The sequence below is a fragment of the Podarcis muralis genome, unplaced genomic scaffold (assembly GCF_964188315.1).
Source record: "Podarcis muralis unplaced genomic scaffold, rPodMur119.hap1.1 HAP1_SCAFFOLD_98, whole genome shotgun sequence".
NCBI classification, from domain to species: Eukaryota; Metazoa; Chordata; class Lepidosauria; order Squamata; family Lacertidae; genus Podarcis; species Podarcis muralis.
The window spans coordinates 896-16,815 of NW_027554725.1; the positions used below are offsets into that span (position 1 = coordinate 896).

At 49.0% G+C, this 15,920-nt stretch overlaps 1 protein-coding gene and 1 long non-coding RNA gene across 6 annotated transcripts; one reads left to right on the forward strand and one right to left on the reverse strand.

The window, feature by feature from the left end:
* Window positions 1-229: 229 nt before the first annotated feature.
* LOC114589871 (methylenetetrahydrofolate reductase (NADPH)-like) lies at window positions 230-9,416 on the forward strand. Of its 4 annotated transcripts, XR_013391548.1 has the most exons (3): window positions 3,824-6,348; window positions 6,727-7,101; window positions 8,112-9,416. XR_013391548.1 is itself a non-coding variant. In XM_077923029.1 (2 exons), the coding sequence occupies exons 1-2, from the start codon at window positions 291-293 to the stop codon at window positions 8,274-8,276; spliced, it is 297 nt and encodes a 98-aa protein (XP_077779155.1). In that variant the 5' UTR covers window positions 230-290; the 3' UTR covers window positions 8,277-9,416. The 4 variants fall into 4 exon arrangements, 1 of the variants encoding a protein (XP_077779155.1); XR_013391546.1 differs by lacking the exons at window positions 3,824-6,348; window positions 8,112-9,416 and adding an exon at window positions 230-422 and having other exon boundaries at window positions 6,727-8,084; XM_077923029.1 differs by lacking the exons at window positions 3,824-6,348; window positions 6,727-7,101 and adding an exon at window positions 230-422.
* Window positions 9,272-15,166, reverse strand: LOC114590106 (uncharacterized). 2 transcript variants are annotated; one of them, XR_003704939.2, is made up of 5 exons: window positions 14,874-15,166; window positions 13,662-13,845; window positions 11,807-11,988; window positions 10,624-10,907; window positions 9,272-9,651 (listed from the first exon to the last, which is right to left on the reverse strand). It is a non-coding gene; the product is annotated as an uncharacterized LOC114590106 (long non-coding RNA). The 2 variants fall into 2 exon arrangements; XR_013391549.1 differs by lacking the exon at window positions 11,807-11,988 and having other exon boundaries at window positions 14,874-15,153.
* Window positions 15,167-15,920: the final 754 nt, after the last annotated feature.

Genomic DNA, 15,920 nt, shown 5'->3' on the forward strand with positions numbered 1-15,920 from the left:
AGAACGGACCTCCAGAACAAATTAAGTACTTAACCTGAGGTATCACTGTACAAATAAATTATTGTTGTGGTTAACACATGTGTGTGTGTCTGCTTGAGGTATAACAGGGGGAAGGAATTTTAAAATTTAAGGGGATTTGGAAACATGGGAGAAAGCTGTGCATTTGTGTGCACACACAACCTGCCCTCTCCCCTTTCCAAAATATTGATAGTTTTTCTCTCTCCCCCCCCCCCCCATAGGTGACCTGCCTGCCTTGGAACGATGAACCTCTGGCGCCCGAGACCAACCTTATGAAAGAAGAGCTGGCCAAGGTGAACAGGAGAGGGATCCTGACCATCAATTCCCAACCGAACATCAACGGCAAGCCCTCCACCGACCCGATTGTGGGCTGGGGTCCCGACGGAGGCTACGTCTTCCAAAAGGTAACATGGTTGGGGACATTATGCTCTTCTCTCCTTCCCTTCCATCTCTCAGTCCAAGCAGTTCTGTCCTCTTGCATAAGATCAATTTTTGTGTGAAAGGAAGAACCACACTGCCTTTCGTGGCAAAGCTTTAGGCACTTCCAGGGGTCAGGCTGGATGACCTCTGGGGTCCCTTCCACTCCACAGTTCTGCGATTCCAAGTCGTGTGCTATGGCAAATTAGGAAGGTAGATTTGTTTGACATGTTTATAGGCTGCTGTTCAGGGTCCGGTTTCAGGAAATGGTATACATCGCTCAGTAGGGATAGGAACACAGGAAGTTAGTTGTCTTTTGACATGAAGTCATATAGAGTGGTACCTTGGTTCTCAAACACCTTGGTTCTCAAACGCCGAAAACTTGGAAGTGTTCAGGCAGCTAGTCCTAGTCTTTATAACCCTGTACCTTCTTCCAGAAGGCAGAAGCTGAAAGAGATCATTTCCGGGTAGCGCACTATCCTGCACTATCTCTGCCGCTTTCTTATGGCACCTGGAAGAATAGAATTGATCCAAGGTGGGAAGAGTGCACCCAGTTATTCTCTCCGCAGTCTTTACAACCCTGGACAGCATTGTTTTTCGCCTGACCGTGCAGCTCCCAAACCACACACACAGACCATAATACACTCTCCACAGTGCAATGGTAAAATGCCATCAACAGGTCCTTTCAACCCTTCTCTTTAGACACAGGAACATAGGAAACTGTGTTCTGCTTAGTCAAGCCATTGCTCTGTCCAGCTCGGTCTCATCCATACGGACTGGTAGCAGCTCTCTGACGTTTCAGACCAGACTCTCTCCCAGGCAGACCTGGAAATGCGGAGGGTTCAACCTGGTCCCCGAGGCCTTCTGCATGCCAGGCAGGTGTTCTGCCACTGGGCTGTGGCTCGTCCCCTCGTCCTTTAGCTTGAAAAGTTGATCTGTAGCTGTAACTTGGCCCAAGCAATTCTCCATACTTGGTAGGCGTACACAAAGGTAAGGGGACCTCAGGCCGCAGGCAGCCTGGCCTAGTGGGAAGATTAATTAAGTGACCCAGCAAGATCGGATCTGATGAAGCATCACTTGCTACAGAGGAAGTATTACAAAATAACTTCCTTCAAGGCAGACAGCTTCTCCATAGGCAAGTGGTATGTTTTAGCAACGATATCCAACTGGATCCCTAAATAAAATGGGAATATGGGCAAAAGGTATTGAGCTATTGCTTGCCAGCTTCCAGCCCCCGCTTGGGCAGGGGGCATCTTGTGCTGCCATCATGATATGTAAATTTACAGGGCCGACGCTGGCCAGAACCCCTAAAGAAGTCCCGACAAACCTGCCACCGAGCCAGCTTCCTTTTCAGACACACACTCTGCAATGCAAAAAACACACTCCGTGCAATGCACGCACAAACCCTCCGTGCAATGCAACTACACACTCCGTTCAATGCAACTACACACTCCGTGCAATGCAACTACACACTCCCTGCAATGCAAAACACACTCCCTGCAAAGCAAAACACACTCCATGCAATGCAACTACACCCTCCATGCACTGCACACACCCTCCGTTCAATGCAACTACATACTCCGTGCAATGCACACACACTCTGTGCAATGCAAAAAACACACTCTGTGCAATGCAACTACACCCTCCATGCAATGCCCTCACCCTCCGTGCAATGTACACACCCTCCGTGCAATGCAACTACATACTCCGTGCAATGCACACACACTCTGTGCAATGCAAAAAACACACTCTGTGCAATGCAACTACACCCTCCATGCAATGCCCTCACCCTCCGTGCAATGCACACACCCTCCGTGCAATGCAACTACACACTCCGTGCAATGCAACCACACCTTCCGTACAATGCAACAACCCACTTCGTGCAATGCAGCAACCCACTTCGTACAATGCAACAACCCACTTTGTGCAATACAACAACACACTTTGTGCAATGCAACTACACACTCTGTGCAATGCACACACACCCTCCATGCAATGCACACACCCTTCGTGCAATGCAACTGCAAATCTCTCACGCAATGCAATGCAATTGCAGCCCATGCAGCGCCGTGCTCTGCAACGCACAGAGCAAACTGCAATGCGGGCACGCAAAGGTGCTTTCTCCCAGTTGCATATTGCAAACGTGGCGCCCGTTACATCCCTCGCAGTGAGGTAACCACCAAAAGGACCTAAGTGTCCAGGTAGAGCAATGGGGGAGCATGCAGCTCCAGGAAGGATTTTTGCATTGGGCTACTCCAAACTCACTGTCAAATCACATGTCTGTGGCCACAGCATGAACCACCAAAATCATAGATCCACTGTTTCGTTCAGAATCCCCCCCCCCCCCCGTTTTCCTCCTCTAAAAACTAGGTGCGTCTTATGGAGCGAAAATACGGTAAATACTGCCTTCAGACAGATGGGTGGGGTACAAATAAAAAAAATTATCATCCTCATCATCACTCGATAACCCTCTCCTCCATGAATTTGTCTTTTTTAAAATCCGTGGCTGTTGGTGCTTCTTGTGGCAGTGAGTTCCACAGTTTAACTGTGAAATACTTTTCTTTGGTCCAACGTTCGGCTTCATTGGATGTCTGGCATTATGGGAGCGCGAGAAGCACGTTATCAGTGTTCCCCACGGCTTGCGTTTCCTTTTCCGTGCCACGCATTAGTTTTCCCTCCTAAAAATAAAATAAATGTGACAAGCAGCCCATAAGATGGACCGCGCATAATTTTATAAAGTTCTGCCTCGTTGCCTCTTTCTCACATTTCCCTCTAAACCAAAAAAATCCCCAAATGTTGAAACCTCTCCGCATGTGGGAGACGTTCCGACTTTGGCTGGTGTTTCCTGAAACTCTTCCCAACTCCACGATACCTTTTTGGGAGGGTGGGGACCGCATGGGGAGAGCAGTGTTGTTAGCAGAAATATGAATCACCCCACACTTAGTCCTTTTACAATTTCTCTCTTTGTTGGAAGCTGCCTTAAAGGTAAAGGGACCCCTGACCATTAGGTCCAGTCGTTGCCGACTCTGGGGTTGTGGCACTCATCTCGCTTTATTGGCCGAGGGAGCCGGCGTACAGCTTCCGGGTCATGTGGCGAACCAGAGCAGCGCACAGAAACGCCGTTTACCTTCCTGCCGGAGCGGTACCTATTTATCTACTTGCATTTTGTGCTTCCGAACTGCTAGGTTGGCAGGAGCAGGGACCGAGAAGTGGTCAGCCAGATGGGCGGGGAACAAAAGAATAAATAAATATGATAATTCCAGATCCAACACAATTAGCCTTCCTCCCCTGTCTAGCCCCCGCCGGTATGAAATTGTGTCTTCATTTTTTCTTTTCTTTTTAATCATTGTTATTGATTTTCCAATAAAAATAGCCAATCAAAATACCCGAATCATAATCCAATTAAAAATAATAAACTAAACACAAAACAACCAAATTGTAGTTATTAATTTTTACAGGCTCCCTATAGTCTGGACCTCTGAAGCATATCTCCAAATTTTCTTCCTGCCTCTTCTGGTTGCTTTCATATTTTCCTCCTTCTGATCTTAACGCTTTAAAGTTCTCCGTCCCTGGCTATGCGATTCTCAGTCATGTCAAAAATCATATATCCTTTCATACATTGAATACAGCTTTATTTGTAAATATATATTTTTTGTGTCTTCATTTTTTCATATCGGTTTCTATTAAGGGTTTTCAGCATAAAACTCAATGAAAGCCAAACTAATCCAAAGACCTAGGGAAGAAGCAAGAATAAGGAAAAGAAGGAAATAAAGAAGTAGAAAAAGAAGAGAAGACGAAAAAGAAGTGTGTGTGTGTGTGTGTGGAAATCCACAAGATCCTCTATCCTAATTTTATCTTCACCCCCGAGGGATGACAACCAACATGATCAAAGGTCTAAACCTTATGAGGAACGGTTGAAGGAGCTGGCTAGGTTTAACCTTGAAAAGAGGAGGCCAAGAAGAGGCAAGATAGCCAATTTCAAATTTTGAAAAATAAATTTCAAAAACCAAGCAGAGGGCCTTCTCGGTAGTGGCGCCCTCCCTGTGGAATGGCCTTCCTTCAGCTGTCAAGGAGATAAAAGAATTACACAACTTTTAGAAGACACCTGAAGGCAGGCCTGTGTAGGGAGGTTTTTAAAGCTTGATGTTTGTTTTTGTTTTGTTTTTTATTATATTTTTAGTTATTCTGTAAGCTGCCCATAGTGGTCATGTGAAAGATGGAACAAACTTGTTCTCTCCTGTTTTGGAGGGCAAGACTGGAACCAATGTTTTTTTAGCCCAAGACAACAGGTCTCCGGGGGGACGCGGGTGGCGCTGTGGGTTAAACCACAGAGCCTAGGACTTGCCGATCAGAAGGTCGGCGGTTCAAATCCTCATTATGGGGTGAGCTCCCGTTGCTCGGTCCCTGCTCCTGCCAACCTAGCAGATCGAAAGCATGACAAAGTGCAAGTAGATAAAAAGGTCCCGTTCCGGCGGGAAGGTAAACGGCGTTTCCGTGCGCTGCTCTGGTTTGCCAGAAGCATCCCATGGGACGATGCCAAGGGCTTTCTGGCCTCCTTTGAGCGGGTGGCCCAAGGGAGAGTGGGCGGCCAGGCTGCTGCCAGCCCTCCGAGGAGGGGCCGAGTGGGCCTTTGGCAGCCTGGAGGCCAGCGACAGAGAGGATTATGGGAAAGTGAAGGCGGCCATCTTGCGCGGGGACACCACCGCCCAGGAGAAGCAGCAGCGGCAGCAGCACTTCCGCCGCTTCTGCTACCAGGAGGCCGAGGGGCGAGGCCTATGGCCGCCTCCAGGAGCTCTGCCGTGGGTGGTTAAAAGTGGACCGGCACACCAAGGAGCAGATTCTGGAGCTGCTGATCCTGGAGCAGTTCCTGGCTATCCTGCCGCCCGAGGTCCAGGGCTGGGTCAGGGAGGCCGGGCCTGAGAGCTGCTCCCAGGCAGTGGCCCTGGCCGAGGAAGACCTCCAGGCGCAACGGGAAGCTGAGGGGCAGGAGCTCACATGCGCCTTGGGGCTGTGTTGCTGGGGGGCTCCTGTGGGGCTGATCCTGCCACTCCCTGGGTTGTTAACCAAGAGAGCGAAGCCTGTCCGTTTCATGCTGATTAAGGAGGGGAAGTCCAATTCTATGCCCCTAGCTCACTCAGGGAAACACTTAATCTCAGGGTTGCGGGTTCAAGTCCCGTTTGGGGGCAAAAGATTCCTGCGTTGCAAGGGGTTGGACTAGATGACCCTCAGGATCCCTTCCAACTCTATGATTCCTGTGCTCTTCTAGGCATACTCCCCAAGTGTCCCTTGTCTCCAATGACAGTTCTGGAATTATGAAAGCCATCCCAGCTTCTGATTTGATCCTGGACTGTCCCTAATTCCGCTGCCAGTGCCGAGATCGGGGAATAGTATGAGCTGGCCCTTGTCCCAAGCCATGGCGGCTGCGGCGGCTGTGAGAGGGCATCCTGTTGCCTCTCCATGGCCTCTCCACGGCCGCTGCTACCAGCTTCCTCCCTTGGGCAGCTGCTAGTGGCTGCTAGATAGCGGGTGGGGAGGAGAGGCCGCCACCATTAAGGCCCTGTTTGACGCGCCAGCTCTGAGGGGGAGGCAGAGGACAAGAAGAAAGAAAGAAAGAAATATTTAGCTGGGAAAGAAGAAAGGGGGAGTGGAGCAGAGCACAAGGAATCTTGATTTTTGGACAGTGAAACCTCAGTTTTCGAGCGTATCGGATGCTGAACGATTCGGAACCCGAACGCCGAAAACTCAGAAGCAATTCTTTTCGTTTCAAAGTCAAACGGCTTCCGAGTCACATTTCTCCATTTTTTCAAGGGATTTCACGCCCATTGCGCCTCGGCTGTCGAACGTTTTGGAAGTCGAACGGTCTTCAGGAACGGATTACGTTTCAAAAACTGCTGTATTTGAAAAAAGTGATTTGTGCGTCTGCATCTAATCTTGCCCCTTTCTAAAATGTATTCATTGGCGTGTGCTTCTCTTTTTGTCAATTGACCAAAAAAGAAAGCCGGGATGAAAGGTTTTTCTCAGGAGGGCGTTTGTGCTGCATCCCATTGGTGTGGTCGTGGTGGGAATGCTCTGCTGGGATGGGTTGGGGAACCAAAATGGGGGTTGGGGATGAGGAGGGTCAGTTGAGTGGGGAGTGACAAATGCCCCTCTTTTCATCTAAGGAACGTTGGAGGGTATGGCTGGGTGGTGGCTTCAGGGTGGGGTTTGAGGGAGGCTCTGGGTTTTCCGCCCAGGCCTCTCCCTCCTTGCCCTGTTGCTCTGTCCTGACAGGGTTCCTTCCTGATGCTGCAGGTGGGATTTGAGGAGGCCGCCGCAGATGTCTCTGAGGAAGTGCCGTCCGCAGATGTCGAACAGAGGCCAAGCAGGAAGATGCAAGTGAGGCCCAACTGGCAGGGAAGTAGGGCCGGATTTAGAGTCGTGCCCCCTGGATCATGCACCTTCATTGTATTGCTCCCATCACAGGCTGAAGACACCACCACTTTGGCTTCGCGTGTGCAGAGGAGGGCAACTAGGATGATCTAGAAGCTAAGCCTTGTGAGGAACGGTTGAAGGAGCTGGGGATGTTTAGCCTGCAAAAGAGGAGACTGAGAGGAGATATGGTAGCCATCTTCAAAGATGGCTGTCACATGGAGGATGGAGCAAGCTTGTTTCCTCCTGCTCTGGAAGGTAGGATTCAAACCAGTTGCTTCAAGTTGCAGGAAAGGAGTTGGATGGGCATCTGCCATGGATGCTTTAGCTGAGATTCCTGCATTGCAGGGGGTTGGACTAGATGACCCTCGGGTCCCTTACAACTCTATGATTCTATGATCCAAGAGACACGTTTTTCAGGTCACAGCAGATCGCTGTGACTGTAAATTGTTTTGAACTGCTTTTAGCATTTATTTTTTCCCCCTTTATTACGGTCCAGAGACCCAACAAATTGTTACAAAGCAATGCACAATTCAGACAGCCTACCTCCAGGTTAAACAAGCATTTTGTTCAGACTTAGAGACAGGGATCATTGGTTCTTGCAACCACCGATAAAAACTTTGCCACTGCTAATGTTCTAGCGTTTGTCCGGTCTTCCAATAGGAACCTGACATAATGAGCCTCTGATTTTCCCAGGAAAGGTACCGGCAAGGGTAATATCAGTTCAGCCTTGGCTTGCTCATGTTTCGCAGCAAAATATGTTTTATAGAATCAATGTCTTGAGCACATGAGCAAAGTCTGTCCTGGTAGGGAACTCCTCTCAACCTGCCATCCAACACTGCAGAAGGAAAGACGTTTAGTCTGGCTTTGGTGAACAACCTTAGATAATTTGGTACTGAATTTTAAATTTCTGTAGTCCAACATTTAAATTGTAGACCGCCTTTTCTGTGATGTAGGTATGATGTATGGACGGGTAGTCTTGAGTGACAGGGCAGGGAATTTAAAATGTCTATATAAGGCCTTGCGCACCATTGTTCTGGGTTCCCTATTAGGGACTTTGTCTTCTTTCCATCTCTGGGCCAGTAACAACCAGGTGGCTGTCGTCGCATACATAAAAAGTATTTTCTGCTCCCTTGGAATATCGGCACCTACAATTCCTAATAGAAAAACCTCTGCTTCCCCCCCCCTCCCAAGTTAATTTAAACATTTAAATTGTGCCATTGCTGGGATTCTTTGGTGTCAACATCTCCTCTCTCGACTCCTTCCAGGCTTACCTGGAGTTCTTCACCTCCAGCGAGAACGTCAGAGCCCTCCAAACAGTGTTGAAGAACTACGGCCAGCGAGTGAATTACCACATTGTCAATGTCAAGGTGCGTCCTTCCTCAGTGCCAGATTACCAAACAGACAGACTGGGCACTGGCCTACGAGCCTAGGGGCCCCTCAACAACGGATCAAAATAATATTGATTGGCATGGTTGGCCAATTGGTGTCAAGGAAGGACAGGATGTTTTTTATGTATGCTACCACAGCAGCAAGGGTTCTTTTAGCAAAGTATTGGAAGACACAAGAACTACCCACGCTGGAAGAATGGCAGACGAAGGTGATTGATTATATGGGACTGGCGGAGATGACTGGCAGAATCCGTGATCAAGGAAAAGAGACGGCGGAAGAAGATTGGAAGAAATTTAAAGTATATCTTAAGAACTGTTGTAAAATTAATGAGTGCTAAAATGCCATGGGTAAAGAAACAATATAGAAGTACAGCTGTAAATGATTAAGTAAGAGAAGAAGGGAAAAAAATAATAAAGAAAATGAGTAATCAGTTATTTGAAGTGAGGGGTTGCTGAAGAAATTTTAAAATAGGGATGCAGAAAGGGGAGGCAGTCGGGGAAGTAAGATTTATGAAAAAGAGGTTTTGAAATTATACGTGTTTATATGTTTGTTTGTCTATGTATTGTGTTTTGTATTGTTTTTAATTTATGTTGGAAAATTAATAAAAATTTATGGAAAAAACAAAAAAACAACAAAATAATATTGATTTGATCTTGAAAGAAAATTGGGAAATAATTTGTGAGGGGGCCTGCGAGATTCTGACTGCCTAGGAGCCTCCACTGGGTTTAATCCGACCCTGGTCCTTCCTCTGGTAGGCTGGCAGTGAAAACGTTTCCGTGGAAACTTGGGATGCTTGGACGGAGAGCGTATGTGGGGAGCAAACCCTCTGCTTGTGATCTCTGGAGAATATTTTGAGAACTGTTCAGCCTCTGCTAGGACAATTGGCATTGGGTTCATGGCTCCTCCTTGTGGCCCAGTTTCAATGCCTCCTGTTTAGCCAGAGAATCTGATCAGCTGAGCATATCGTTCCCTGGAGGAGTTTTCTGGATGCAGGGAGGAGGAATAATAATAATAATAATAATAATAATAATAATAATAATAATAATAATAATTTATTATTTATACGCCACCCATCTGGCTGGGTTTCCCCAGCCACTCCGGGCGGCTTCCAACAGAACACTAAAATACAATAACCTATTAAACATTAAAAGCTTCCCTAAACAGGGCTGCCTTCAGATGTCTTCTAAAAGTTTGGTAGTTTTTTTCCTCTTTGACATCTGGCGGGAGGGCGCTCCACAGGGCAGGCGCCACTACCGAGAAGGCCCTCTGCCTGGTTCCCTGCAACTTGGCTTCTCATTGCAAGGGAACCGCCAGAAGGCCCTTGGCGCTTGGACCTCAGTGTCCAGGCAGAACAATGGAGGTGGAGATGCTCCTTCAGGTATACTGGACCGAGGCCTGTTCAGTTGGGCCTGAGATCTGTAAAAAAGAAAAAAAATAAGGTAAAGGACCTGTGGATGGTTAAGTCCAGTCAAAGGCGACTATGGGGTTGCGGATCTCATCTCGCTTTCAGGCCGAGGGAGCCGGTATTTGTCCGCAGACAGCTTTCCTAATGTTGTTGGAAGTTTAAGTGCAACTCAGGGATTTGCATGGGGCTTAAGCAGATAGGGGACGCGGGTGGCGCTGTGGGTAAAACCTCAGCGCCTAGGACTTGCCGATCACATGGTCGGCGGTTCGAATCCCCGCGGCAGAGTGCGCTCCCGTTGCTCGGTCCCAGCGCCTGCCAACCTAGCAGTTCGAAAGCACCTCCGAGTGCAAGTAGATAAATAGGGACCGCTTACCAGCGGGAAGGTAAATGGCGTTACGTGTGCGGCTCTGGCTTGCCAGAGCAGCGATGTCACGCTGGCCACGTGACCCGGAAGTGTCTGCGGACAGCGCTGGCTCCCGGCCTATAGAGATGAGCGCACAACCCTAGAGTCTGGCAAGACTGGCCCGTACGGGCAGGGGTACCTTTACCTTTACCTTAAGCAGATAGAGTGAGAGACCTCCAGATTCCCAGACTATCCCTTTACCTTCAACCTCTATGCTGACTACTCTCTATCCTTTGAAGTTTTGACTGATACATTTTACGTCGCTCCCTGTTTAAATTTCTTCCTCCCCTCTCACCCTTCCTCTGGACCTCAATGTACTTCTAGGTGGTTTCTTGGTTTCTCCAACTGGATAGCTAGGACTATAAACAATGTACAGTGGTATCTCGGAAGTCGAACGGAATCCATTCCGGAAGTCCATTCAACTTCCAAAACATTCAGAGACCAAGGCGCGGCTTCTGAATGGCTGCAGGAAGCTCGTGCAGCCAATCTGAAGCCCCGTCGGACATTTGGCTTCCAAAGAACGTTCGCAAACCGGAACACTCACTTTGGGGTTTGCGGAATCCCTGCCCAAGACTCTTACCCGGAGAGGAGAGCCCGCTTGCGGTGTTGTTCTGCCTTCAGGTTTTGCACAGTCCTGGCCGACCAAAACGCAAAGCATTTCGCCAGCAGCTGCCTCCGATTCTGGGTGTGGCCATAACCCAGAGGGAACGGCGCTTGCATGTGAAGATCTGTGGCAGCGAGATCTTGCGAGTCACTGGGGAAATGGCTGGGAGAAGGGGAGCCGTGATGAGGAAGGTGCCCTGAGTCTTCAATCGTCAACGACGAGGAGATGCTAGCCTGGCTACCGTCCTCCGAGCTGCCTTCCTATTCCCAGTCATGAAATGACAGAAGTATTAATTTTGTGCTTCTAAATGCTGGTTTATTTAAGATTATATACAGAGAGAGTGAGTCTCTACTGCTACCGGAAGAGACCCACTAAATAATAATAATAATAATAATAATAATAATAATAATAATAATAATAATAATAATAATAATTTATTTATGCCCCGCCCATCAGGCTGAGTTTCCCCAACCACTCTGGGCGGCTCCCAATCAAGTGTTAAAAACAGTACAGCGTTAAATATTAAAAACTTCCCTGAACAGGGCTACCTTCAGATGTCTTTTAAAGATAGGGTAGCTGCTTATTTCCTTCACATCTGAAGGGAGGGCTTTTAAAATCTTCTTTTTAAAAGACATCTGAAGGCAGCCCTGTTTAGGGAAGTTTTTAATATTTAACGCTGTACTGTTTTTAACACTTGATTGGGAGCCGCCCAGAGTGGCTGGGGAAACTCAGCCAGATGGGTGGGGTATAAATAATAAATTATTATTATTATTATTACACAAATGATGATGTTTTTCTAAACTTCCAGAAAGGCGCACTGAGAGCAGCTCAGTGGTAGAGCACCTGCTTTGCATGCAAAAGGTCGCAGGTTCAAATCCCGACATGTCCAGGGAAATCTGGAAACTCTGGGGAGCTGCTGCCAGCCAGTGTGGGCAACACTCAGCTAGATGGAACAAGGACCTTTCCGTGTAGCTTTCCTAATGAAAGCCAGCCCTTTATTCAAAACAATGAGGACTAGAATCTCAGTTCATTTTTTTAGGGGGAGGCTGCGGCTCTGGAAGAGAGGCCTCTCTCTGAAACCCCAAAGAGATGCTGCCAGTCAGTGCAGGCAACCCCGAGCAAGTTGGACCCGATGCCCTGACTTTGATATGGTTCTCACCGTGGGCTCGCCTCCACTTCAAGGCCCACAGCTCCAGCAGAGTCTTCCTGGCCTTTTCCCGAACTTGCAGCATCAGGGCCCATTGATGGAAATGCACCCTCAGGGATTCGAGTCGCAGGCGTTCCCTGCCATGCCTGCAAAGCGCCGCCCGGTCGGTGACAGACTTCCAGGCCTGGGAACAGCTTGAGGGGGGTGGGGAAAGGAACAGAACGGCTTAGGAAGAACCTGGCAGCAGGATCAGGCCGTCATGGCCCAGCCTCCTGCTGCCCATGGTGGCAACACTGCCCACTTGCGATTCCTGCCAGCGTGACCTGCTTCCGACAGGGGAGGTGGGCGGAGGGGAATTCAAAGGCAAGTGGCCTTCTGGGACAGCCACCACTCTGCAGGCTTGTTGTGAAGGTTGCGGAGCAGCGTCATGGGATGCCAGTACTGACCCACCTTGGCTCCCAGTACGTTTCCGAGCACAATTCAAAGTGTTGGTCTTGACCTTGAAAGCCCTAAATGGCCTTGGCCCTGTATACCTGAAGGAGTGTCTCCACCCCCATCGTCCAGCCCGGACACTGAGGTCCAGCACTGAAGGCCTTCTGGCGGTTCCCTCACTGCGAGAAGCCAAGTTACAGGGAACCAGGTAGAGGGCCTTCTCAGTAGTGGCACCCGCCCTGTGGAACACCCTCCCACCAGATGTCAGAGAGAACAACAACTACCAGACTTTTAGAAGACATCTGAAGGCAGCCCAGTTTAGGGATGTTTTTAATGTTTTATTGTGTTTTTAATGTTCTGTTCGGAGCCGCCCAGAGTGGCTGGGGAAACCCAGCCAGATGGGCAAGGGTATCAATAAAAAAAGCTTTTAAGCTTTGGTGTAATGCGGTATTTTAATATTTTGTTAGGGACGCGGGTGGCGCAGTGGGTTAAACCCCAGAGCCTAGGACTTGCCGATCAGAAGGTTGGCAGTTTGAATCCCCACAGCAGGTTGAGCTCCCGCTGCTAGGTCCCTGCTCCTGCCAACCTAGCAGTTCGAAAGCACCTCAAAGTGCAAGTAGATAAATAGGTACTGCTCCGGCGGGAAGGTAAATGGCGTTTCTGTGCGCTGCTCTGGTTCACCAGAAGCGGCTTAGTCATGCTGGCCACATGACCCGGAAGCTGTACACCGGCTCCCTTGGCCAGTAAAGCGAGATGAGCGCCACAACCCGAGAGTCGGCCACGACTGGACCTAATGGTCAGGGGTCCCTTTACCTTTAATATTTTGCTGGAAGCCGCCCAGAGTGGCTGGGGAGGCCCAGCCAGATTGGTAAATAATAAATAATAAATTATTATTATTATTATTATTATTATTATTATTATTATTATTATTATTGCTGCTACTGCTGCTGCTGCTGTGAAAACTGCAGGGCAGCAAATACTGGCCTCCCTTGCAAGGCTCTTGTGAAGAATGCAGAACAGCATCATGCAGGGCTAACATTTATTTTTTTAAAAAAAATATTTGTTTAATCTGTAGCAATAATACAAAACAGAGACATTGACCTACCTCTCAAGGTTGCTGTGAAAGCTGCAGGGCAGCAAACCCTGGCCTCCCTTGCAAGGCTCTTGTGAAGATAATCATGCAAAGACATAGAGCAGCATTGCGTGATGCTAATGTAGTGTTTTAGAAACTAGGGTCTCCAGGTTGTTTTGGGTCTACAATTCCTGCTAGCTAGGGATGATGGGAGTTGTAGTCCAAAAACAGCCAGAGACCTGAGGTTGGGAAACACTGTGCTAATGCAAACCTACCCCAGAAAGTTGTCGCAAAAAGGTTAAGAACGTAAGGTGCGACCAAGAAGCCCACATATAAAAATTATCATCACTGTGCTCAGCTCACCGGCTCAGCAGCCCTCTCTGCACCTGAGCCGCCAATGGCAGGATCTGCCGGGCTGCCCTGTAGCGGGAACGCCAGGCCTCAAACGCGCTCACCAGCCTCTTTTTCTCCAGGAGGGCGAGAGCTTCCTGGGCGCGAATCTCCTCTTTCTCCAGACGCTCCTTCTGAAGGCGCCACAATCTGAAAGCTGCTGCGTTGCAGGGGAAAAGAGGGGGGGAGACATCGGGGGTGAGGAGAGCGCCAGGCGGGTAGATTTTCGTTTCCAAGCACAATTCAAAGTGTTCAAAGGCCCTAAATGGCCTCAGTCCAGTATATCTCCCATCGTTCTGCCTGGACACTGAGGTCCAGCACTGAAGGCCTTCTGGCGGTTCCCTCACTGCGAGAAGCCAAGTTACAGGGAACCAGGCAGAGGGCCTTCTCGGTGGTGGCACCCGCCCTGTGGAACGCCCTCCCACCAGATGTCAAAGAGGACAACAACTACCAGACTTTTAGAAGACATCTGAAGGCAGCCCAGTTTAGGGAAGCTTTTAATGTTTAACAGACCATTGTATTTTAATATTTTGTTGGAAGCCGCACAGAGTGGCTGGGGAAACCCAGCCAGAGGGGCGGGGTATAAATAATAAATTATTATTATGATTATTATTACAGTGGCACCTCTGGTTAAGTACTTAATTCGTTCCGGAGGTCCGTTCTTAACCTGAAGCACCACTTTAGCTAATGGGGCCTCCCGCTGCCGCCACACCGCCGCTGCGCGATTTCTGTTCTCATCCTGGAGCAAAGTTCTTAACCCGAGGTACTATTTCTGGGTTAGCGGAGTCTGTAACGTGAAGCGGATGCAACCTGTAGCATATGTAACCCGAGGTACCACTGTAATAATAATAATAATAATAATAATAATAATAATAACCAGCACCGATCTGTTTGGGGCTTGGTGGCCCCAATCCTGCATCCTGCACTGGATAACCTCCCTGCTCCCAGATCCGCATTTGTCTTCAGGGGGTTGTTTATTCCTGATTCACCCCCTTCCGATTTGCATGATGCGAGTGGTTTTCTGGTGGCCCTAGGCCATTGCATTCAGGCCTGCTCTGCACTCCTTCTACCTAAGAACGGAAGAGGAGCCCCGCTGGAGCAAATGGGGAAAGCCTCTCCTCCTAACCCAGTATCCTGTTCCCGACGGCGGACAGCCTTGACACCGCTCGGGTGGGGAAATCTCACCTGTGTCCCTGCCAAAGAAATAACCGAGCCAAGCGACTGTCCCTCAGTGAGGAGGGAGGACAGGGGAGAAGCCCCCGAGACGAGGCGGAGGAAGAGACTCCCTTTCCGTTGCAAACCCAGCTCCCGCGCCTTCCTTTCAACCGAGGGAAATGCAACGGGGGGAAGCCAAGGGGGGCTCGGACAGCCCACAGCCGCCGCAGCCTCTCCGATGGGGCCGCGGCAGGGATCTCGAGAGGGGCGCGCAAGGGCCGGAAAGGCGCCGCTTTGCTGCACGTTTCGCGGGGCTGACTTGCCCCATATTTAGTCACTTACTACTTACTATTTACTTGCTTACTACTTACTACTACTGTACTTACTACTTCAGAAATATCAACACCCTCAGATATGCAGATGACACAACCTTGATGGCAGAAAGTGAGGAGGAATTAAGGAACCTTTTATTGAGGGTGAAAGAGGAGAGTGCAAAATATGGTCTGAAGCTCAACATCAAAAAAACGAAGATCATGGCCACTGGTCCCATCACCTCTTGGCAGATAGAAGGGGAAGAAATGGAGGCAGTGAGAGATTTTACTTTCTTGGGCTCCATGATCACTGCAGATGGTGACAGCAGCCACGAAATTAAAAGACGCCTGCTTCTTGGGAGAAAAGCAATGACAAACCTAGACAGCATCTAATAAAGCAGAGACATCACCTTGCCAACAAAGGTCCGTCTAGTTAAAGCCATGGTTTTCCCAGTAGTGATGTATGGAAGTGAGAGCTGGACCATAAAGAAGGCCGATTCCCAAATAATTGATGCTTTTGAATTCTGGTGCTGGAGGAGACTCTTGAGAGTCCCATGGACTGCAAGAAGATCAAACCTCAGCCCTGAGTGCTCACTGGAAGGGCAGATCCTGATCTGAGGCTCCAATACTTCGGCCACATCATGAGAAGAGAAGACTCCCTGGAAAAGACCCTGATGTTGGGAAAATTGAGGGCACATGGAGACGAGATGGTTGGAGAGTGTTCTCGAAGCTACCAGCATGAGTTTGACCAAACTGCGGGAGGCAG

Coding starts and splice junctions, on each gene's coding strand:
- LOC114589871 (XM_077923029.1), top strand. CDS start 291: ATGAAAGAAGAGCTGGCCAAGGTGAACAGGAGAGGGATCCTGACCATC. Junction 423..8,111: donor GAGGCTACGTCTTCCAAAAG/GTAACATGGTTG, acceptor GACTCCTTCCAG/GCTTACCTGGAGTTCTTCAC.